The sequence below is a fragment of the Microtus pennsylvanicus genome, chromosome 1, assembly GCF_037038515.1.
Source record: "Microtus pennsylvanicus isolate mMicPen1 chromosome 1, mMicPen1.hap1, whole genome shotgun sequence".
Lineage (NCBI taxonomy): Eukaryota > Metazoa > Chordata > Mammalia > Rodentia > Cricetidae > Microtus > Microtus pennsylvanicus.
In genome coordinates this window covers 135953368-135976132 of record NC_134579.1, presented here as the reverse complement: position 1 = coordinate 135976132, position 22765 = coordinate 135953368, and the positions used below count along the sequence as shown (strand labels likewise).

At 51.2% G+C, this 22765-nt stretch overlaps 1 protein-coding gene across 6 annotated transcripts in view; it reads right to left on the bottom strand.

The window, feature by feature from the left end:
• The window catches only part of Actn4 (actinin alpha 4), a 65796-nt gene that overhangs the window by 5446 nt on the left and 37585 nt on the right, over positions 1–22765 (bottom strand). For 3 of the 6 annotated variants that reach the window (XM_075986811.1, XM_075986776.1, XM_075986793.1), the window contains exons 2-12: positions 17160–17274; positions 16889–17008; positions 15117–15203; positions 14222–14309; positions 12816–12894; positions 11970–12051; positions 11198–11283; positions 6687–6779; positions 5009–5239; positions 4202–4349; positions 1142–1292 (exon numbers count right to left, since the gene is read on the bottom strand). In XM_075986811.1, coding sequence (XP_075842926.1) covers positions 1142–1292; positions 4202–4349; positions 5009–5239; positions 6687–6779; positions 11198–11283; positions 11970–12051; positions 12816–12894; positions 14222–14309; positions 15117–15203; positions 16889–17008; positions 17160–17274 — 1280 coding nt within the window. Of the gene's footprint in view, positions 1–1141; positions 1293–4201; positions 4350–5008; positions 5240–6686; positions 6780–9385; positions 9472–11197; positions 11284–11969; positions 12052–12815; positions 12895–14221; positions 14310–15116; positions 15204–16888; positions 17009–17159; positions 17275–22765 lie in introns of all 6 variants that reach the window. The other 3 variants (XM_075986820.1, XM_075986803.1, XM_075986785.1) reach the window with 1 other exon arrangement.

The following is a 22765-nucleotide window of genomic DNA, read 5'->3' as shown; positions in this document are numbered from 1 at the left end:
AACGTAGCACTGGCTCTCTTCAGCTTAGTTTTGAGACAAGGTCTCTCACTGGACCCTCCTGTCTCACCATGCAGATTTTTACGTGTGCTCTGGGATACAAACATGTCCTCGTGCCTGTCTGAGAAATACTTCACAGACTGAGCAATTTGACCATGTGTGCTCTAGGAGGCAGGTCAGAAGAGGGCACCAGATCTCATGATAGATGGCTGTAAGCCACCATGTGGTTGCTGGGAATTGAACTCAGAACCGCAGGGGAAGGGCGCTCAGGGAGGCTCTCAGAGAAAACAAAATGTGCAGCTCTCTCTCTCTCTCTCTCTGAAGATACTTCCTCTAGAGCCATGTCTAAAATACTGTTTCTGGGACCTAATATCTGAAGAACAGGCTAACCCGGCCCTCCAAGTCTGTTTAGGGGCACCCCACTTGTCACGCATATGAAAGTGCCTCCATTGCTTTCCTTAGTTTGGACAAGCAGGTATCTGGAGGGTAACACCATGGTACCAAACAATGTTATGGGTCCCAAGTACCATAGTTCAGCCTCTGGTATGCAAACAAGCACCCTGTAGCCCACAGTGGTAGGAATGAGGATCTAGCCCTGCTCCTATGGCCCCAATGGCACAGGTGGGAAGGCCCTGCAGTTTGTACAAGTCTGGGGTGACTAATGGGTGGGGGTTTCTGTGGAAAGAGCAGCTCCAGCAAGGAGCTTATTTTGGAGCAGACGGCTATTTTAGGAGCTCCTCCAGGACCTGTGGATTTTCCATGAAGTAATGGGCTAGGCTCCCAATCCCCGGGCCCACTGCAATGGTAGAATAAGGGCCCCATTCACTGACTCCTGGGGCGCAGTGTACTGTATGCACAAATTTATCTGACTGGGGCGGGGGAGAGAGGGACAGCAGCCATTTGGAAACTCTTACAGTGAATGTATTCTGAGCAGGAAAAACTGGGCAGGCAGAACAACAGGCTCACTGTACAGTGCTCCCCACATGGAGGAGGGGCTGGAGAGCTACACAACGAGGCAGGCAGGGGAGAGGGACAAACAACCAGAGTCTAGGTCCCTCACTCTTCATTGGTGTTGAAATGTAAGGCTCTCCTGGCATGAGGAGGACAGAACTCTACGCTGATGACGCCATAGGCGCAAACATACTTGAGTTCCTGGGCAATTGCAGCAATCTGCTCCACGCGGTCCTGGTGTGCAGCAAGGTCACTCTCAAAGGCCTCGTGCTTGCGGATCAGAGCTTTGATATCTGACAAGGTGGCTGTCTCATAGTCCCGGTGCTTCAGCATGGCCTCCTTCCCTGCAGATGTGGCAGAGGGGCACCTGAACAACAGCCCGTCAGCCACAGAGCTATCCAAGACAGGAGGTGAAGCAATATGGACCAAATTTATTGTTCTAGAGGATGGAGCTTAGAAACTCGTGGAACTGTCTTTCTTGCTCCTCAGGGATCTCTAAGCCCAGCTAGGTTCTGTGCAGGCTTAGGGGATCCCTGGTGTGCATGGGTCTGAGACAGACATATCAGTGTAACTCCCACGCTCGACAGCATCTCTTACTGGTGGGAGACACAGAGGGTAGGACAGTTGAAAAGTTACAGACACCCATTTGTGGAGGATGGAGACTGGGAGAAGCCCTTGGGCTTGCAGCCAGGCCCAGCGGGATCAGGAAAGGGGTAGGAAGAGTCTGGGCCTAGGAGCTGTGCCTGGGCCAGCTCTTTGGAGGCTGCTCTCCTGGGTGGTGGTCCTATCCCAATCTTGTCACCACACCCACTTTCTCGGCACAGTGGGTGGGGCTGTTCAGACTCTTTGAAGGGAGAAACACTGTTATTAGTCCTGGAGCCAGGCTAATTACATGCCCAGAGCAAAAGCCCAAGCAGCCGTGCTAGTAAGTTAAGGGAGTATAGAGGACTGGGGGAAAAGCCAGCCAGGATGGCAGTCAGGACTCCACTTCTTCCTCAAGGAGCCCTGCTTCCAAGAGCCTCTGAGCCCACCCCCAGATCTGCTCCCAGAGGACCTGACAAGCAGCTGGCAGCCTTGGTCAATCTTTCATTTGTAAAACAGTGCCAGCGACAGCACCTATGTGGCCTTGAGCCATCCTGAATTTTAGTTAGAAGATGGTTAAGAATAGAAAGCAGAGTCAGTGCCACCCCTGTCTCAGCCACGCCCAGGCTCATCTGCCTAGCAACTGCCAGGAGCCCCAGGCCAGGGCTGGCACCAACAGGCAAGAGGTGGGCCTGGAAAACTGACTCCACAGGCCTGCCACCCCTGCCCCAGGCTGGAGGGTTTAACCACAAGGCAAGCTTGCAATTCCCTTCTCCAAACTGCTTTCTCCCAAGGGTGGGAACCAGAAATAGCAGCTGAGAAAAACTCAGGCCTCAGCTGTTTCATCAGTGAACTGGCAAGTGTGTCTTGCAGGGCAACCATGAGATGTACGTGAGACTCATTTGTGTTTGGTTTTATTCCCAGGCGGTCACCTCCCCCTGGGAAGTATCCACGTGAGCCCTGCCACTATGAGCCCCTTCCCCCAGGGCAGGCTGCTGTAACTAGGACCCAGCAGTGGAGAGGGGCTATAGATCAGCTGTCCTCAGGATTTTACAATGATTTAGAATACAGGCTGAGCTCAGAAGAGTGGGCATGTTTGCCTGGGGACTCAGGGCCGGTGGGAGGGATGGGTGGGTGTGTGAAGATGTCAACAGAGATTGGGCCTATCTGCAGCTAGGGCTCATTCCTAAATTCCTCCAGTGCAAGCCTACTCCCAACTATTCCCAGAGGAGCCTCAGGAGTTACCATGCCCACAGCCTCATGAAACTAGCTGCCCACGCCTCTGGCAATCCTGGGCTGGGTATACCAGCTCATTTGTTGAGAACCATGGGATAATCTAGAAAATGACAGCAGAAATATCTTAGCTATGTGAGGGGCACAGGTGTTATGGCATTCCTTACATACTTAGGGGCCCCACAAGAGAAGTGTAAGCATATATGCCTGAGTCTTCTTGGGGCAGGGCTTACCCACTTGGGAAACGACGGTGCACAGGGCCAAGCACAGCTAAGGGACTCATATCCACAAGCATATGTGGGGTATTTTGTTTGGATTCTCAAGACAGGATCTAACACTGTAGTCTAGAATACTCTGGAGCCCTCTATATAGCCCAGTGTGACCTTGACCTTCTGCCTCAGTTTCCCAAGTACAGAGATTACAAGCATGAGTTGCTACATCTGGCTAGACATGTATATGTGTTGAATGAATTGAATAAATTAACTAAATGAGGGCCCCTGTTCCCTCCAATGTGGCATCATACATAGCCAAGGAAGGTGCCATCACACCTCCTTGAAGGGGCACCGCATGTGAGGCAGGAGGCATTGACCTAGCTTACCGCGTCTTCTGTTTCTTACACGCTCTCCTTGGCAGAGAAGGAAAGCTGGGCTGCTTTGGATAACGGGAGCAGGAGCAGGATGAATGCAGTTTATGTGGGCTATATGCCTGCACAGGTGAGGAGGCTCCCTGTGAAGCCTTGTGGGACAGATGGAAAACCACACAGAGCAGCCAAGAAAGGGCAAATCAGAAGAGCAGCAGTGGTGGGAAGTGGGGGCGGGGAAAGGGAAGTTTCTTCTGGAGGGGTTTCCGTGTTTTAGCATCAAGATTGAACCCAGTGACAGCTGCCTGTGAGTGTGGCACGGTGTGCCCTTTCTTCTCAACATTCATTTTCTGAGGCCTTTAGGTCTCCTGGGCATCTGGAATCTCAGTGATGGAGTGGGTCTCGACCAGAGGCCAAGGACGTGATGGAATTCTACATCCTGAGCCAGAAGCCAGGCAGCTGCAGGGCTGCTGGGAAGCAGGCTTTGGGACAGGGTGGTGACAGTCAGGGAGCACCAACTGGAGAGATAAGACTTATGCATTTGGGCCAAGGTGGTGGGCTGGGAACTGTTCTCGGAAGAGACAGGACAAGTACACAGGCACAGGGAAGAGTCTTGGCTGTGTTCTGGATAATCCAGGAATGGGCTCACCTATAAGTCGTCTTAGGTCAGAGCAAAGAGGCATAACGGAGTGCCTTGCTGCTTAACACAAAAACCATAACCAAAACCTGCTTAACCATAAACCCAAAGCAGCATTTCTGCAGCCAGGAGAGGACCTTAGCAGACTCCAGATGGCACGGACTATGTGTGCATGCACACCTGAGAGTGGAGAACAGGGCGAGGGAACATGGGACACGTACCATCAGTCCAGGCCTCATGGATGGAGGCCTTTTGCCGGAACTTCTCCGCCAGGTGGTCAAGTCGCTCCAGCCTGCGGATCTCATTCAGTAGCCATTCTTCATAGCCTTTTTCAGCCTGCTCCAGGTGCTGCCAGCCATTATTGATGTCCTGTGGGGCAGGAGACGGAGAGCGGGGCTCTCACAAGGTGCTGTGGGGAGGCCTACCTGAACCTTACCCTCAGTTCTGTCTACATGGGCCAGCATGTACCAATGCTCTGTGTGTGCATGTCAGAGAGAGAGAGAGAGAGAGAGAGAGAGAGAGAGAGAGAGAGAGAGAGAGAGAGAGACAGAGAGAGACAGAGAGAGACAGAGACAGAGACTCACAGAAGCCAGGAGATGGCTTTGAATCTCCAGGGGCAGGAATTATAGGTAGCTGTGAGCTGCCTCATGGATGTTGGAACTGAACTCAAACACTCTGCAAATCCTAACTACTGACCATCTCTCTAGAAACATAAACATTGACCCTTCTGGTCTAACTGAATGATGCTCACAAATCAATGGATGGATTCTGCCAAGGAGACTACAAAAGGTGTCTTGCTGTCTCTCCTTTTATGAAGGATCTCAAGACACTTGTTAGCCGTGGTGTCCACACAAACTGTGGTGTGGCTAGGGGTAGTAGTGCAGAGAGTTCTGTGTGTAAAACTAAGGAGAAACAGTGGAAAACATGAAGCACCCTCACCATCCCTGCCTAAAGGCTGATTTAAGATGATGCCAGCCAAGCACTATGATGCCCCAGGCCCTAAGGGCCTGGGGGGAGGGGTAACTCACCGAGACCATCCTGCCCTCAGAGGGCATGAAGGCGGGCCGGTTGCTGAGACGGAGTTTCGTCTGCAGTGTGTTGAAGTTGATCTCTAGCTGGCACTTCTCCTGCACCTTGGGGGGCTTGTGAACACGCCGATAGTCTCGGAAGTCCTCCAGCTTCTGTTGCATCTCCTGGATGGTCTTCTGAGGTACACGGTCCTCCAGCCAGGGGATGGTGCGCCGGATCCACTCCAGAAGCTGTGGGCCCGTAGGAAGACATGGTGGCCATTGCAGAGGTGCTCAGAGTGCTGATGCGGCCTCCCCTCAGCTTACAGGGTCCTCAGGACTAACTTACTACTCCTGCTGGGACTCTTCAGCACAGAGCTCTGGGAATGTGATGCTACTGGAGCACTGGGCTGACCCTACTTCCTGTTCATGTCTCTGCTCCCAGTCTTCCTTGCCCAGACTGAAGTGGGTAGTTCCAATCTACTGTCCCTTCCCAGAAGACCCCCTTCCATTCACTGACATAGGACTTGTGACTTCTGGCCTCACTGACCACAGCTGTAGAGACTCTTCGTCTGCCTGGGTTTAGGGATGGTAGCTGACACAATAGTAAGGGCCTACAGTGTGTTTGCCTCATTTAGGTGGCCAGTGCATACACAAGGCCTGTCACTGAAAAATAGAAAACTGAAAGAAAAAACAAACAAACAAACAAAAAACCAAACCAAACATATTCTTAAGACCTACTCTGATCTTTGACAGGGTGAGGAAGAATACCAACAAGCCAACAGACTGGGCCATCAAAAATAATCCAGAACAGAAGTCAGTTATCACCAGCACAAATAAGTAGAGTGGCTTCTAAGTGGCAAAGACAAAGCCAAGAACAGAGGCACTGGGCTGGTGAATGGCACCCAAGAACGTGACTTCCACCTTGTCTTGGGAATGACAGTGGCCCCATTTTTTTTTTTCTTTTCTCTTTTGCCTTTTATTCTATCAGCCCTGACGGAAACCAGGGCCTTGTGCGTGTTAAACAAGAGCCCGACAACCAACCACATCCTAGCCCTAGCCCTGCCAGTATCAAATCCTCAACACTTTGGGTTGTTGACTGCTGAACATCCTTGCAACCTTAAAGCCTGAGACAAGGATGTGCTTGGAGCACCAGTGCGCTCACCTAGCACACATGAGGACCCATGTTTGACATCCGGCACCTCAAACCAGTAACCCTGAAGTCCTCAGGTCTAGGAATCATGTTTCTAAGAATAGACATGCTCTTTGGAAACAGAAACTGAACATCTCGATAGGAACCCAAGCTCTGGACTCAAACATGGTGACTGCCAAACCAAAAGTCCTGCACTCCATATTTTCTAGGTCTCACTGCTGCATCTGCTTTCACAGCAAAATAATGTTTGTTATTCCAGTACATGAGAGGTTGGGGGCAGGAGGATCAGAAGTTCAAGGCCAGACTGGGCTACATAAAACTACATTTACTCCTCCTGCCTTCCTGTATACCCCAGTCCACCCCCCCAAATTCTAAACCTTCATTTTTTTTATTTGATGTGTATGGGTATTTTGCTTGCATGTATGTCTATGTGCCACTGGCCCCCAAAGGCCAGGAACTGACCTCAAGTCCTCTGGAAGAGCAATAATTACTCCCCAGCCCTCCCTGCCTGTATTCACTCTGGTGGGACCTGGAGCGCACACTCACATCACTGGCCAGACGCTCATAATCTTCCATCAGGTGTTCATTCTCTTGGTTCACAGCCAGCACCTTGCAGATCCGGTTGGCAGCAGTCTCAGCCTGGGATGGGGAAGTGCACAGTCAGGGCTGCCTGGGGCTGTGGACCCTCCCTCCTAACAAGCAGGCCCCTTGAAAGCAGCTTGTCCAAGACCCACAGAGAACTCTTCAAAGAAGGAAAGGAGAGAAAGTGCATGTCCAGTAGGATGATGGCCTTGAGCGGGGCTATGTCCTTGGGAGCCTTGTTGCAGAAGGGTAGCAAGCCCTTGCTTAGAACCAAGCCTCTAGTGCCCAGGAATGGGTAGGGCTGTTCTGAACCAGAAAGAGTCTCCTCTTGAATGGGAGCATCACTGGAGGTGAGGGTGCTGGTACCATGGAGTCCCTGTGGACAGTGCATGCTCTACTCCTCTGGCTCCTACTCAAGTGCAGCTGACTACAGAAACTCATATGAGTACGTCATGATTTGAGGGGCAGAAGGAAGCACAGGGAGGGTAGAGACACAGAGCTGGCCCCTTGTCTCAAACTCTAGAAACCTGGGTGAGGGGAAAGTGCCACACAGGAGAAGGGAGGGAGGTACCTTTCAGGCAGCACAGAAAAGGTCCAAGAAGAGTTGGAACGGCAACAGAACAGGAACAGAAATAGTGAGGAGGGTCTACAGAGTGATGAGGAGGAAAACAGAGGCTCGGGAGCCAGCTCCAGGCCCAGTGCGCTTTCCCATACACATGTGGCACAAGGATAGGTAGGGCCAACAGAGTAGTCACAGGCGGTGTTAATTTAGGCGTACACGCACGCCACAGGCCATGCTGCAGGAAGCACCCAGGACTAACACCATGACTTGTTCTGGGGTGAGACTCACAAGGGCCTATGCTGGAGGTGCTGCTGAGGTCAGCTTCTTCTGACCCTAACTAACCAAGCATACCACTTACTGCTGGTACCCCAAGCTCTAGCCTCTTCTGCTGCTAGGGTGCTGTCAGTCAGCTGTTCTGCTTCACTGCTGGGCTTGGGATATTGTAGGTGCTCAGGACTGATAAGTGTGTGAAGGAAGAACGAATGCTTTGTGACCACACACAGGGAAGATAGCACTCTTGTGCTAAGCCTAAATTCACCCATAAAACACTTTTTGAGGAGAATGAATTGACCTCTGAGGAAATGACAGCAACAGTAAAAGGTGTCCTGAGGGTACATTCTTTGATGAGAAAATTAATCTAGCAGAATTCCTCACTTTCCTCCCTGCACGACTAGGCTGACATCTACCTTAGAGGGTATGCCAAACACAGCTTTCTGAGCCCAGATGTCCCCAAACTTGCAACTGCTCTGCCCTGGACTTCTCTGCCAGTAACTAACCAACTACTCCCTCCACCAGGCCCAAGGTCAGCTCCAGGCGTGGGGGCATTTCAGACAGGAGGAAAAGCAATCGCGACCGGAGGCTAGGGGGCCGTGGGTGTGTCCAGTGGTGGGCATGCTGTTAATTGGAGCTGCACTACTTATTCCCACTCAGTCTTCCTTACCAGCATGCGGGGGAGATGGGGCACATCCTCCCTCCCCGTGTCTGCCAGCAAAACAGATACAAAACCTAACCCATGCTGGGCAGATGGGAAAGGGGCTCTGAAAGCTGGCCATTTGGGAAGGGGTCTGGAAAGAACTGGGCAGCCTTGCTGTTGAGGCTTGAAGCTCATTATTTGATGCATAGGAAAATCCTGTGAGGGGCGATAGGATTCTCACCTTATAAATGAGAAACAGGTAAAGTAGCCTGTGCAAGACCATGTGCCAAGAGTTGGCAAAGCAGGGTCAGGCCAGACTGTCCACAGTGAGGCACTCACTGCATATAACAGTCTAAGAAGGCAACCTACAGGGTGCTGGATAGATGGCTCTGTGGTTAAGAGTACCAGCTGCTCTTCCAGAAGATCTGGGGTTCAATTCCAAGCACCCACATGGCAGCTCACAACTGTCTGTAACTCCAGTTCCAAGGGATCTGACACCCTTATACAGACACACTTGCAGGTAGCAAAAAAATCATTGCATATGAAATAAAAATCATTAAAAAAATGTTTAAAAAAAAAAAGAAGGCAGTCTAGAGAAGACAACAGGTACAGTGTCTGAGCCTCAGTTTCCTTTCCTTGGAGAGGGCCCAGCGAAGCAAATGTTCTCCAAACAAGCACCTACCCCTCATTAGCTCCCGGGCCACTAAAATGATGCTGTTGTCCAAGCCATTTTTCTAGATCAAAAGGGCACAGAAGTGCCCAGCCTTCTACATAGAAACTTGAGTCCCTGACAGGAGCCAGGAGTGGTGTGAGGTCTGCAGACCTCAGGGAGACACAGGGCAGAATAGACAAGTTGACTTGTCCTGCCCACACAGGCCCCAGGACCAGCCTGCACTCAGGAGTTTTCTGAAAGGAGATTCACCATACTTGTAGCCCTGAAGTAGAGGCAGCGACAAGCAAGGGGTCATGCCCCAGCTTTATCATCCATAGTGATATTGGACTTCTGCTTTCCTGTCTGTGGTTAGAGTTGTGTCACCAGCTCCCAAAGGTGGCTATGCTCAAATGCAAGAATGTCTGAGGCTTTGAGACAGACATAGCCTGAGGCTGGTCAGCCAGGGTTCTGCCCAGGTACCTGTGGACCAACACTGCTGACTTGAGTGACAGAAGGGTCCTCCCACCCTGGCTCACCTTCTGGGCCCCCGAGAAAGCGTGGTAGAAGCAGGACACGTAAGTCATGATGGCCTTCTCATCTGGCCTCAGAGTGCCCACAATATCTGCGCAGAGAAAGAGAGAGAAAGAGAGAGACAGGAGAGAGTGAAAGACGCAGGAGGGAGGTGGCCAGCCGGCCCAAGGCTCATGCGGGAAGAATAGTGCTTGCTCTGGACTGGAAGCCAGTGGAGCTCAGGTCTGGGGGATATTGAGCTGCCAATGTGTGCAGAAGGGCTGTTTTTTGAAACCTGAGTAGAAAGAATTGGGCCACCTGAACTACCAACCATTTTTGCATAAACTCCTAATGATGTTGGGCACCTGGGGGGTAGAGGCAGGAAGAGCTAAAGTTTGAGGCCAACCAGAAGTTACAGAGTAAAATTCTGCCTCAAAGAGTCAGGCTCAGTGTGACACACTGGCAATCCTGATAAGATCACTGAGTGTTCAAGGTCAGCCTCCTAGGATTCCAGGACACCAGGGGCTACATCAACTGATGCTATCTGGGTGGGGGTGGGGGTGGGGGAACAGGCCAGGCAATGGTGGTGCACATGCCTTTAATTCCAACACTTGGGAGGCAGAGGCAGGGGCAGGTGGATCTCTGGAGTTCAAGGCAGCCTGGTCTACAATGTTAGTTCCAGGACAGCCAGGGCTACAGAGAACTATACTGAAAAATAATCAAAAAAATAAAAAACAAAACAAACAAAAAACCAACAACAAAACCCCAAGTGGTAGCTCTTACTAGCACTTGGGAGGTGGACAAAAAGAGTATCAGGGGGGCTGGAGAGATGGCTCAGTGGTTAAGAACATTGCCTGCTCTTCCAAAAGTCCTGAGTTCAATTCCCGGCAACCACATGGTGGCTCACAACCATCTGTAATGAGTTCTGGTGTCCTCTTCTGACCTGCAGGCATACACGCAGACAGAATATTGTATACATAATAAATAAATATTTTTTTTTTAAAAAAAAAAGAGTATCAGGACTTTTTACAGCTGGCTGAGCTACGTGAGGCCCTGTCTCAAAAAACAAAACAAAAAAATAAAACCCAAAAAACAAACAAAAAACAAAACTGGAGAGATAGCTTAGCAGTTAAAAACTAGCTGCTCTTCCAGAAGACTTGTTCAGTTCCCAGCACCCACATCCATCCAGCTCACAACCATCTGTAACTCTAGTTCCAGGGGATCCAACACCTGGCCTCCCTTAGCAGCCGGTACACGTGGTACACAGATACACATATGCAAGCAAAACACACACATAAAATGAAAATAAATACCCGCTCCCCACCCCCAAAAGAGAACCCTAGGCAAAGGTCTCCCAGGCCCTAGAGTGACGCACAATTGCCTACAACTAGCTGCCTTTTGCTACTCTGCCTGCCTCAATCTCCCCAGGTATCGCCTCCACACTCACCTCACCCTGCCTGTGCAGTCTCTGCTTCTGGTGAAGCCCCTTTCCAGCTGATAGTCCCAGCTGCCTCTACAACACCACCCTGTCCCCTGGCCTCCACTGACTCTTCATCACGTCACATGACCTGTCTGCCTCATCTACTAGGAAGTAAGCTTCTCTGAAGCAGGAATCTGCCTGTGTCCTCACTGCCTGAAGAGAGCCTAGTATACAGTAGGCACTCAATCGACTGAGCAAGGACTAGATAGGCAGCAACGCCCAGGACTGAGGGAGCTGGCTTCTAGTCCAAGAGAGGTCACTGCTGTCTGCAAGAGAAATGAAGTGAGCATGGGAGGCGAAAGGCAGCAGCGGCATTGGGCAGTGGCGGCGAGGAGGGCTGCCTGGCCCTGCCAGGTACCTTCTGCGCTCCTGAAAAGGCATGGTAGAAGCTGGATACATATGTCATTATGGCCTTCTCGTCGGGCCGGGCTGTGTTCACGATGTCTGCAAGTGAACAACAAGGGTTAAATGGCCCAAGCATGGGTGAGGCCACTTGTTAGGACTCACAGGCCCCCAAAGTCACAACTAAGCCAGGGGAAAGACCCTTTAAGCTGATTCAACGCCAGTTAGGCTGAGCTACACCCTAACCTCCCCCATGGTCTCAGAAAAGGCCAAAGCTGTGGGAACTGAACTGGAATGAAGCCACTTCCTTTCTCTGAGAATGGCCTCAAGGGGCAACAGGACAGTGAACTCCAAGGGCCACCAGAGGCCAGAGGCATGGGTCTTGGCTGGGGATAGTGTTGGCTCGGAAATGGACCAAAGAGCCGGAAAAGGAAAAAACAACATTCCATTTTGGCAGGCTCCAGACCCCAGGTCTTCAGTTGGTCAGGAGAGGCCCGGGTCATTAGTAGGAAGCCAGGGGTCAGCCTCTTCAACCACCTTGCCCCTCTGCAAGTCTAGACAGTCCATGATCCCAGAAAACTGACTATTTAATCACCGTCCTTTTCCCCTTTTCTGCCATTCTGGATGCAGCAGGCCAACTCTGGCTCATGTTACCACCTTGGGCTCACACGACCTTTCTCTCTGGCTCAGTGAGATCCCCGAGGTTTCCCTACGCTTGGTGAGTTGCAGAGCCCAGCCAAAGCTAGGCCCAGACAGATGAGGTCCCAGGAACATAGGGAGGTGCTCACCCTCAGCATCCAGCATCTTGGGGATATCAAGGTATTTTTCAGCCACTTCAAAAGCGTTGTTCAGGTTGGTGACTGGATCATCCTGGGGGAGCAAGGATGGAGAATTCCATCAGGAGCAGAACCCAGATAAATGTAAAAGGCAAGGGGCTGGCCTGAGATAGGAGAGCCCTGAGGAGCAGGGTTGGAAAGTGTCTTAGGAATTTTCATCCCTGTGTGCTATACAGAGAGAAAGGCTTCCTCAGTCAATCCCTGTGTTCTAAGCTCTGCAGGTGAGGTCCAGGCTTGGGAGTAGAACACTCCAGTGCCTGTGCAGGACCCCACTGCTGCAGGAACAGCTACGGCTGCTCAACAAGGCTGATCTGCTTCACTCCCCTCACCACTTCTCAGTCTCAGCAGAGCCCTTGCTCCTGCCACACCCAAGCAGGCTGGGTACAGGTACTCCCCAATGTTTCTGACTGTGTTCTCTCAGTCTCCAGGGCCCTTCTCCAACAAGAGCAGCTCAGGGTATCAACATGATGCAGCAGCTGGCTGGCTGCTTTGGACATGGTTCCCTGCCTTTTCCAGGAGATTAGGCTTTCAGCTTTGTGTAAGAAAATAAAAGCAAGATTGCACTGGAAATGGTGGCCACCTGGAAGGTTTGAAGCTCCTTTCCTCCCCTAGACAGAAGAATGTTTCTAGAATCCAAAAGGTCAAGAAAGGGGGTCAAAGGTCAAGCAAGACAGGACCTAAATCAGTCCAGCCAGTTGTAATACCAATGAAGGGAGATGGACAGTGCCCATCTAGGGTGTCTAGGAGGTGAGCGTCAGCAATCGGCAGCCCTTGGGGATAGGAACCAGAGACACTTACCTTCCTCAGTTTGTCATACTCAATCAGCTCAGGTCTGTGCCGGTGGATGAGGGCATTGAAGGCCAGACCATCCTTCCAGCTATAAGAGAAGGCAAAGGTTATGAGCTGGGTCCTTGCTATCCTGGGAGTCCTGCTCACCCCTGTGAGCCTACAGCAATGACTAATTCCCATAAACAGAAGGCTCAGTGCGCAGCAGGCACTGCAGCGACACAGTATGCCAGAACTGAGCACAACCTCAGAAGCCAGACAGTCGGGGTAAAGTACGGTAAGGTAGTGATTTGGCACTGACAATGTGATTTTGAACAAATCACAGAACTGCTTCCTCAGTTTTCAAGCCTGTAAAGTGGGGACAGTGGCGGCAGCTATCTCAGAGCTGCTACGAAGATTAGATTAATGCTTTACAGAACCTTACACGGGACACGTACTAGGCTGTTTGCTCATCGGTGAGATGGCCTAAGCAGCCGAGCACTGCATACAAGGACTCATCAAACAGGATAGGCCTGCACCAAGGGACAGCTCACTATGGAAGGTGGGTGGGATCCTGAACCCTGGCTGACCCAATCGTGGAGGCACAGGCCAGGGGTGGGCAAAGTGCCTGGGAGTTGGGTGGCCTGAAGTTCTCTAGAGCAAAATGATCCCTACAAAGTTCCCCAAGATCCTGTTAGGATTGGTTCCTTCCAGGATGGATTTCTCTATCACCTGCTCAGAATGGCTCTCCTCCCTACTTCCCATTGCCTCACTGTTTGAAATGAAACGAGCAGCCCAGCCATTTGTATCTGGGTTGCCTACTGGTCCTCTGTTGGAAGGCAGGTGAACCCTGCAGCGAGCCAGTGAGGTCAACTGCAGGCAGCAGAGCCACCTAGAGAAACCAAGTGCTTTGAAGGACAAAGCACAACAAGCAAGGTCCTGATATCAGCATGGGGGCCCCCAGAGAGGCCAAGAACACAGCGGGGTCCTGTGGATCCTGTCCCAGAGGCTTAGGTAAAGTCATGCACTGAATGAGTCTAAGTTCAGGAGTACCCCAAGCAGACAACTGCCTCCTGCTGCTCTGGTCTCACGTGGCACAAACTGTCTACCTCAGTTTATAGTAATTGCACCTATCCTGACTCCCTCAAACCAGGAACAACAGACCCCTTGGCAGGCTGAGTTTTGCTCACCTTAGCAGATGGAGAATACCTCTTAAGCTAAACACAACAGCAATCTACGCACTGGTCCCTCTTGCGAAGTAAAAAACGCTTGTGGCCTCTGAGAGCCACCTTGCTTGAGGAAGAAGTGCAGGAGATCCTGCAGTTCTTTTAAAAACTCCTCTCTGAACAGACTTTCCAGTGAGCAAACAGGGGCCTATCAGGGACTTACTGAGGACTGCTATATCCCAGACCAGGACGGAAACATAAGGAAGCGCCTACCTGATATGGAAGTTCTGTACGTTGACGTTTTTATATGGCGCTGTTTTTCTCTGGCACCAGAGGAGGAGCCCTTCTTTGGCAGAGGTCTCTGCAAAGCAGACAACAGACAGAAAGATAAGATCACAATTAAAGCACAGAATTGGGCTCAAGCTGAACAGGCCTTTAGCCTCAGGTCTGGGACAGCAGACGTCATAACAACAGCAGCAAAGGCAGCCGCTCCCATTCTGGATGTGGATAGAGTTCTGCCCACCCAGCTGCCAGTACACTGAGCCCAGTTCCAAGAAGCCTTGTCATTGGGGTTACCCTAGAGAGTGGCAAGGACAGGATCTGAACCTGCTCCCCGTCCCTAACTAGGCTATGATCAGTCACTAGGCCACATGGTGCGTGAGTCCTGGAGACTAGCCTCAGGACTATAAGGAAAATAAGATCCTGGAAGCCATCTTTTACTTGTGGGAGTCATATGGAGACAGGAACATATTTATGGGGTCACCATACTGACCCAGCACCCAGGAGTCCCACCATTCACTGGCCTCATGGTTTTTCTCATTCTGTGGTGCACATGAAGGCTAGGTGGAAGTGGCAAGATTCCTGGATGGCCTAAGCAGGCCAAGACGCACACCCTCAATGGGTATGTTGAGCAGAAAGAGAAGAAGCCAAGCCTAACTCCACCTGTGTTTGTTCTGTGTACAACAGTGCCAGTCATTCTGGTCTACTTCATGAGAACAGGGGGTTGGTTCAAGAACTGGAGGTCACAGAGCATGAGTGTCCTGGGGTAACCTGGGACCAAGAAGGGCTGGGCCCCAAGCAAGCATGGAAGCATGGAGAGAAAACTGGGAGTTCTTTCTTAATACACCCATCCTAGAGAGTGAAGAGGCAGCTTTCTGCCACGGTTTACCTTCCACGGAAATGTCTTGGATGGCGAAACGGAGGATGATGGTCCAGATCATTCCCAAGGTCATCTTTGCATTGCCATCCACAATCTCTGCACATGGGACAGAAGGCAGGGGCAGAGAAGGCTACTGATGAGCATCAGGCTCCTTACTTCACCCCAGGACTAAGTAGGTCTTTACTCACTCCACTGGCTATACTATCACCCAAGGACCAGCCACTTCCTTTCTAATCCCCTTGCTACCATTAACGTGATCTCCTGCACAACTAGACAGTGCTGTCTTCTAGTGGGTCTACAGCCTGCATCTATGCACAGCAGGGGTCCCTATTTAAAACTTGTGTACAGCAGACAGTATTAGGAAAGCATTCTACCACTTGAGCTCTAGGGAAGATAGGAGAATGCAATGTCTGTCCTGTCTTCCCAGGATTCCCAGTTGGAGATCCAGACACCGAGCAGGGCTACTTGCCCCATTACTGCATGGGACCAAAAAACTCTCCTATCAGAAAAGCTAAGCCAAGCTTTAAGAGGGCTGGGTTCCTTCAGTCAAGGGACATGCCCTACCCCACAGCTGACACAGGTATGGGTTGGGGAGAGTTCTGGGAAGAAGAGGCATGATACATCCACCAGGTGCTTCTGTGACCTACAGCTGTGCTTCAAGCTAGTCCTCATAATCCTAAGAAGAAGTCATGTTCTTCGATTGTCAGACCATTTAAGGGGCCAGGGCCAGCGTTCTTAAGCATTTCCCATGAAGCTGCCCTGTACCCTTGTCTAGGCATGTGACAGTCATAGGGATTGGGACAGAATCACTAAGGGCTTCAAGGGAACATTTGCAGACAGAGCTTCTCCCCAAATGAAGTGGGGCCTGGAAGGCAAGCGGGTCCCTCCTTTCACCCCTCTGTGTTTACAGACAAGCCTCTGAGCAAAACAAACGCAGCTGTGAGAGCGCAGGCTGGAGTGGAGCCCGGAGCAAAGACCCATGAGAGGACAGAAAATCTCCGGGCCTTACTGAATGTCGGGGTTTGGGCTTTTTAAACAAACACCAACCACCTCTACGGTGCCATGCAAGGGTTTGGCACTCCTCTCCAGAGGTCCCAGGCTGGCGCAGGGCCTTGGAACTCAGAGGTGCACATTCTGGCCTAAAGTCCTGGCCAAATTCTCAGTCCTATCATTAACGGCAATTAGTTTTCTTTGTTTTTCTCAAAGCTAGAATGGCACGGATGTCAGGGAAAGAAACTCTGCTCTGACTAATGAGCAGAGCTGGGCCCGGCTGCTGGCAGCCTCTGGGCTCCATCTAAAGGTGCCTGGGCCCTAAGGAGCTGCTGTTCTAGAGTGGGCTGGCCTGCGGCTGGTGGCACAGATTTGGGAGTCCATTCAGGGGGGGTATCCAGGCCGTGTACTCGGTCTATGAAGCTGGATCAAAGCCCAGGGGCTGACTTTTGACCTCGGACATCCTGTACCAACACTCTGCTCAGGTTGTTTGCTCCCTTCTCTCCTTGTATTTCCTTCTACCCATATGGACTAGGCAGAGATGCTCTTGGCAGACAGAAACCAGGTCATGTACAGAGGGTCTAGTTCACAAGGACTCTTCCTCACCCCTAGTGCATACTTGCTTTTCCTTACGATGCAGAGGCTGAGGATCCTTCATGCTATCAAAGGCAGTAGCTCATTGCTGCTCACTGCTGAGAAGGCACTGAGGTTGGAAGTGCGAAGCTTTCTGCACTTAGCACAAAGAAGTTCTGCCTGGGAGTACAGCTGCCTGGGCACCCATCCCCGCTCACCTTCTGCCCCAATGGACACTAGCTTGACTCCCTTGCTGGCGATGAAGTCCAGGGCTTTGTTCACATTGTTGATCTTGTGCACCCGCATCTTCCCCCGCTCTGGCTTAGGCAATCGCTCCCCTGGGAAGACAGGTGATGAGGGTCTTTATAGCTGCCCGAGACACTCCAGCCTTCCACACAGGCTGAAGCTCCTCCCGGTGGCAAGAGGATAGTGGCAGTACCTGCCAGGACAGGGTACAATGTGGGCTGCCCAGTGCTCCCTGAGCCTCACCTGAAATGACCTCCAGGAGAAGCATGAGTTTGAGCCCGTCCCGGAAGTCCTCATCAATGTTCTCAATCTGAGTGCCAGCCTTCCGCAGGTGGGAGTTGCACCAGGCTGTGAAGGTCTAGGGAAGAGAACAGAGAGGGGATGGAAGGTGAACAAGCTTCAGGGTTTCCACCAGCAGTACTGACCCTGAAGCCATCTTCTACACACATCAGGACTTAAGACAGGGTCTCATGTAGCTCAGGCTGGACTCAAATTCCTAGCCCTTCTGTCTCCAACTCCCAAATACTCAGATGATAAAAGTTTGGCACCACATCCAGCTACATAAATTTTCTTCCTGGTCTTAAAAGTGATCCAGGCAGGCAGTTAAAGAGGGCACTGACAGCTGGGCAGTGATGGCACACACCTTTAATCCCAACATTCTAGAGGCAGACAGGTGGATCTTTGTGAGTTCAAGGTTAGTCTGGTCTACAGATCGAGTTCCATGACAGGATCCAAAGCTTCTGAGAAACCTTGTCTTGAACCCCACCCCCCAAAAAAAGAGGACACTGAAGCCTATGGTAAACATGCCAGCCACAAAACCACGTGGGGAATAACTTAAATGTGGACCTCAATGCCAAGACTACAGAAAGTGTCACTGCCTAGTGTGCCTGACTGGTAGGCTCTGGATGCTACAAACAGGCCTAGGAGCATAGGACCTTACTCCAGGCAGATACTGGTTCAGGGGGGCTTTCTTTACCTGGCACCCCGTTGAAGGAGACCCTCGGCTATGGCCTTCCTATTGCTGTCAGATACGAGGGTGAACAAAGCAATTCACAAATCAAGACACACTGGCCTTTCTCAGAGCTGACATAAGGTAGCCTGGCAGCCAAGCTCTCCCAGTTAAGGTCCAATTTTGTCCCACAGTTTGCTGTCTTGCAGGTCAAATACCTGGCCTCTCTATATGGCCCACTCTTACAAATCTTGGAAACTGGATGTGCCTTTGGGGTGATAAGGTAAGTGGAAGGCAGCCACATCTGAGGAGTTTCTGAAGACGGGCAGAAGGTGAAAGCACATGTTCTGGGATGGAGAGCTGCAATACTGCAAGCAGTGGTAGAACACCCAAGTGCAGGGCCACTCAGCACCTGCAAGCTGGAGCGTGTTGTCTGCCACAGAAGCAACTCACGTCCGTTAATGCCAACAAGCCTAGGCATCTTCTGGGGAAACTGGCCCTCGCCCTCCCACATCACGATCTGGGAAAACCCAAGCCTCTGCTTCTCCTAGGAGCCCCCAGAACAGAAACAGGCAACCTGCCAGGAACATGCAAGAGCACATTCCATGCCTGGGGTGTAAGCAAAGGCCACACGGGGTGCCAAGGGCTTCCATGGAGCCTCTGGCCAAGTATCATGTGTTTTGACAACTGCCGTCAGGCCTGCTCATTCAGAGACTCCACACAAAACACCTCCCAGACAAAGATGCTGTCTAATTAATACATCAACCTACAATGAGGACCCAACAACCGACCTCCGCTGCCATGCAGGGTTCCTTGACTGGGAGACAGAGAGACCCCTCCTGGTTGCACACTGCTATTTCTCAACCATGCCTCTGCCTACTTTGTGGCCTGGCAATAGAATCACCACTTACCCATCACTCAAAATGCAACCCATGTGGGTATGTTAGTACATGCTTATAATTCCAGCAATCAGGAGGCTGAGGCAGGAAGATCATAGTTTGAGGACAAACTGAGGTACTCAGACAGGCACTCTGTGCAGTGAGCATCAGAGCACCTCTCTTGGTCTCCATCCCCAGTGGCATGCTTCTCCAGGGGAGGGACCCCAGTGCAGGTTCTCACCTAGCTGTTTGTGGACACCCTCCCCGTGTAGCCCCATTTCCCTTACTTTCTCTTGGTAGCTCTGAATACAGACAAACCAGGTCTAGACCTGGCTATAATTCTCTGAGCCAAGTTTCCCAACCTTTCCTAACATCCATTTCCTTTTCTGTAAGGTGGCAATGAAGATGCCACTGGGGCTGTCATGCACTAAGGGCACGGCAATGTCAACATCTCCCCCAAATGCTTGTTCTGTGTTCTGCTCCCCCAGGACTGCAGGCACAGACCATGGTGCTCCTCAAGCAGCATTTTCTACCCACTTCCCTATCTTTATTTTTTCCTCTTTTTTTTTTTTGTGTGTGTGTGTGGGGGAGCTAGCCTTTCTTTCACTATGTAGCTGAGGTCAGCTTTGAATTCTTTTAATTTTGAAGGTTGAAAGGGGGCACTGAATTCCAGGGACTAGAATCACACACAGTTGTGAGCTCCACGTGAGAGCTGGCGACCAAACGCAGGCCCCGAGAAAACAGTCAGTGTTCTTCACTTCTCAGCCATCCCTCCCGCCTAAGCTCTCAACTCATCTTCCTGCCTCCACCTCCCAAGTACTAGGACGACAGGTGTAAACTCCCGTGGCCTTTTTGTTTATCTTACTGGGCTCCAGCAGGCACTCAGCCCACTCTGCCCACACATAGGCTCTCTCAGCCTTCTTGTCTGAAACAGAGTGGGTAAGTATGGCAGTCAGAGGATGAGCTGGGAGGATAGAAAGGCCTGCCTAGTGTATCAAAGACCTTGGGTTCCATCCATAACCCTGCTATTATAAGGATAGAGCTTAACGGAATGTGGTCCAGAGTACAGTAGCAGGCGGGGCTGAGCATGCTGGGTCTCCGCACTTGATGTGTGTGAAAGATACGGACAGACCACAAAGTGACCAAGTCACATCTGAAGGCCTGAGCATATAGGGCAGCTCCCCGGCACTCTGATACTGCTCTGAGCCCAGAGCACGAGCCTGCTGCCCAGGTCTACATGGATTCCTTCAGCATGCTGTGGGAGGAGCACAGATGAGAATCTCAATGCCAGCTTCTTGGGTGTTCTGTGCAACTGACTTCCCCCAGTGCAGCTTGTCTCCTGTCCTGTAAGACAGATTGATCAGAACCCACCTCCTGTAGTGGCTCTAAGGATTAACTGTGGGGAAAGGCACACTGAGCATCTGTCGTGGGCCCTGGCAGATACTCAGTGCCAGATGAATCATGCACTCTGATGGTTCACTCCTAACCAATCCCCAGGAAGTGTAGGATGCCCTCTCTCTGTGCAGGTCCGCAGCCCACTCCTGCAGTTTTAGAGGAGAAATGAGATTGCAGGAGACGATGATAAATCCTACTAGCCGGGTGTAGGCCACCTGTGCTCACAGCTGCCACACCACTTGCCCTTGAAACACACCTTCCGTCTGCTCTGGGCAGTAACCTTGGGTGGATGAGAAAGCTGAATGGAGACTGTAATCTCTGCTAAGATGAGGATTAAAAAGAGTGATGTGAACCAGACATTTAGCCCTGGGCCTGGCACATGAGATTCTCAATGTCATACGCATGCCAAAGGCCTATTCTGATGAGTGGTGGCTGTGCCACGGGCATCTGTCTTTCTGCCTGCAGAAAAGAGAGCAAGTGCCAGGAGGGCACTCACTTAGCAAGCGTATAGGGAGGTTCCAGGGATTTCTGCTGATGTGTGGCTCTCCTGTCCCGAGCTAAGAGCAAGAACAGTGCACACTCAGGAAGCCATATGGGGAACAAGAGACTGCAGTCACCACTGCTTCATGCAATAAGACTAGCAAGGGGGCGGTAGGGTTGGAAAGGACATTAAAAATTCATAGCTTTTTATACTTGGTTACAAAAATAACCCTCTGCTCAGATTCCCTCTCTTCCCCCAGTACAGACCAGCACTGTTTTGTGGGTGACACAGGGGGTGGTTTCTATAGCTGGAGGCCCCAATCCATGTGCCCACCCCAGCTTCCTCTACTATGCACAATTCCCAGGCCTGCTTGCAACAATCCAGGTGTCTGGAGTCTTCCATCTGCTAAGTGTCTCCAGGCCAGGCCTGTGGAGTGCCTAGCAGGAACAAAACCCTGACAGAAAAGATGAACATGGAGGCTTTAATCACAAGGTTCAAGTGGATCTCTGGGGGTCTGAGGCCAGCCTGGTCTACACAGAGTTCCAAGACAGCTAGAGCTATGTAGAGAGACCTTGTCTCAAAACCCAACCAAATAAAAAACAAAACCAACAAACCAAAAACCCAACAATACCCGATAGAAGCTGAGCTGACATACCCCAACCCCAAGCAGAGCCAACAACGACCAATCACATTCCACATCAAACACACCTTAGAGAGGGGACCATGAACCACAGCATGAGTCACAGCAGTCACCGTCAGCACCACCCCACAGGCCTGTCGCATACTAGCATCTCTGTGCTGTTGTCTGACAGAAGAGGAAATGGAGAGCCTCAAGTTGAAGCGCTGCCCACACCAGTCAATCTGAACTGCAGCAGGACTGAGGCTTCAGAGGCTCCTCTAAATACCACAACTGCAGAGAACAAGTAGTAGCGTGAGGGAGTCACAAAGAATAAGACAGATGGTGACACAAACTTGTGCAAAGGCCCTGTGGCAGAAGAGGCAGAACCTGATTGACAAGCAGACCAGCTTCATGGGGTCTTTCAAAGATTGTACAGACTACTGTAGTGTAAAAAAGAGCAAAGGCCCACATGTCATGAAGAGGAAGAAACCATGTCAGGGGTGCCTGGTTTGACTGAAAAACGCAGACCTATGATCTCAGTCTTATCAGGAAGGAACCAGAATGCCAATATGGGTCGTGTAGCATTGGGCTGGTACTGGAAAGTCGACAAATTTCAAGAAGGTGCCGTCCTTGACGAAGCATGTAAGGCCCTTTTGGGGTGGCCATTCTGCTCTCAGTTTGTCAGAACTACCCAAAAAGGAAACCACCCCACGAAGGTAGCCTTTCCTAGCCTCTGACCTAACTTGGGAGGAAGGATGTGGGCTGCTTGCCTTTAAGAAGGCCGGTAGAAACCCACAGGATGGTCTTCAGAGCCTGCCCTGCCTGCAGTGAGCTGGAACCTTCTCTAATTTTAGGAGCTGGAGGCAGGAGTGAAAAGGCAGGGAGAGGAAAAAAGGAGTGTGTGCCTGGTACTGCCTCAGTAGGGCTTTCTGCTTTGTCATGCTTGGGTGTTGGGGGGCGGAGGCTTGGCACTGCAGGTCATAAAGTCCTTCCTGTACCACAGGGACCCTCCCAACCACCAGGATGTGCGGTGGCTGGGTGAATGAATGATGAATACTGTTTGGGAGGTGACTTCAGTGGCCAGGAATGTGGCAGCAGTGGGCTTTAATGAGTCTTTCATTGATGATGACCCTCCCCCAACCCAGAGAGGTGAACTCTCTCTGAGTTGTCCCTGAGCAAGAAGCAAACACTTCCAAAGGCAACAATCAAGTGCTACAGCAGGCTGTGATGACAGATACAAGGATGGTCCTTGACATGGAATGCAGTGGACCTGGCTGGATGTGTCCCTTCCATTTTCTTTCTGACTTCCCAACACAAAACTCATTCTTTGCACTCAGCACAGGAAAAGAAGCCCTGTAATGTCTGTCTGGACTTAGAAAGACTGTGTTGTGTCTCAGAGCTGAGGCACACATGCTGGCTCCGACTCTAAGGGACAAAGGGGTTTGGACCTACCTACCTAACACATTACACATGTGGATTCCATCAACTTCTCACTTGACAAGATTTGAGGAAAAACTGTTCAATATC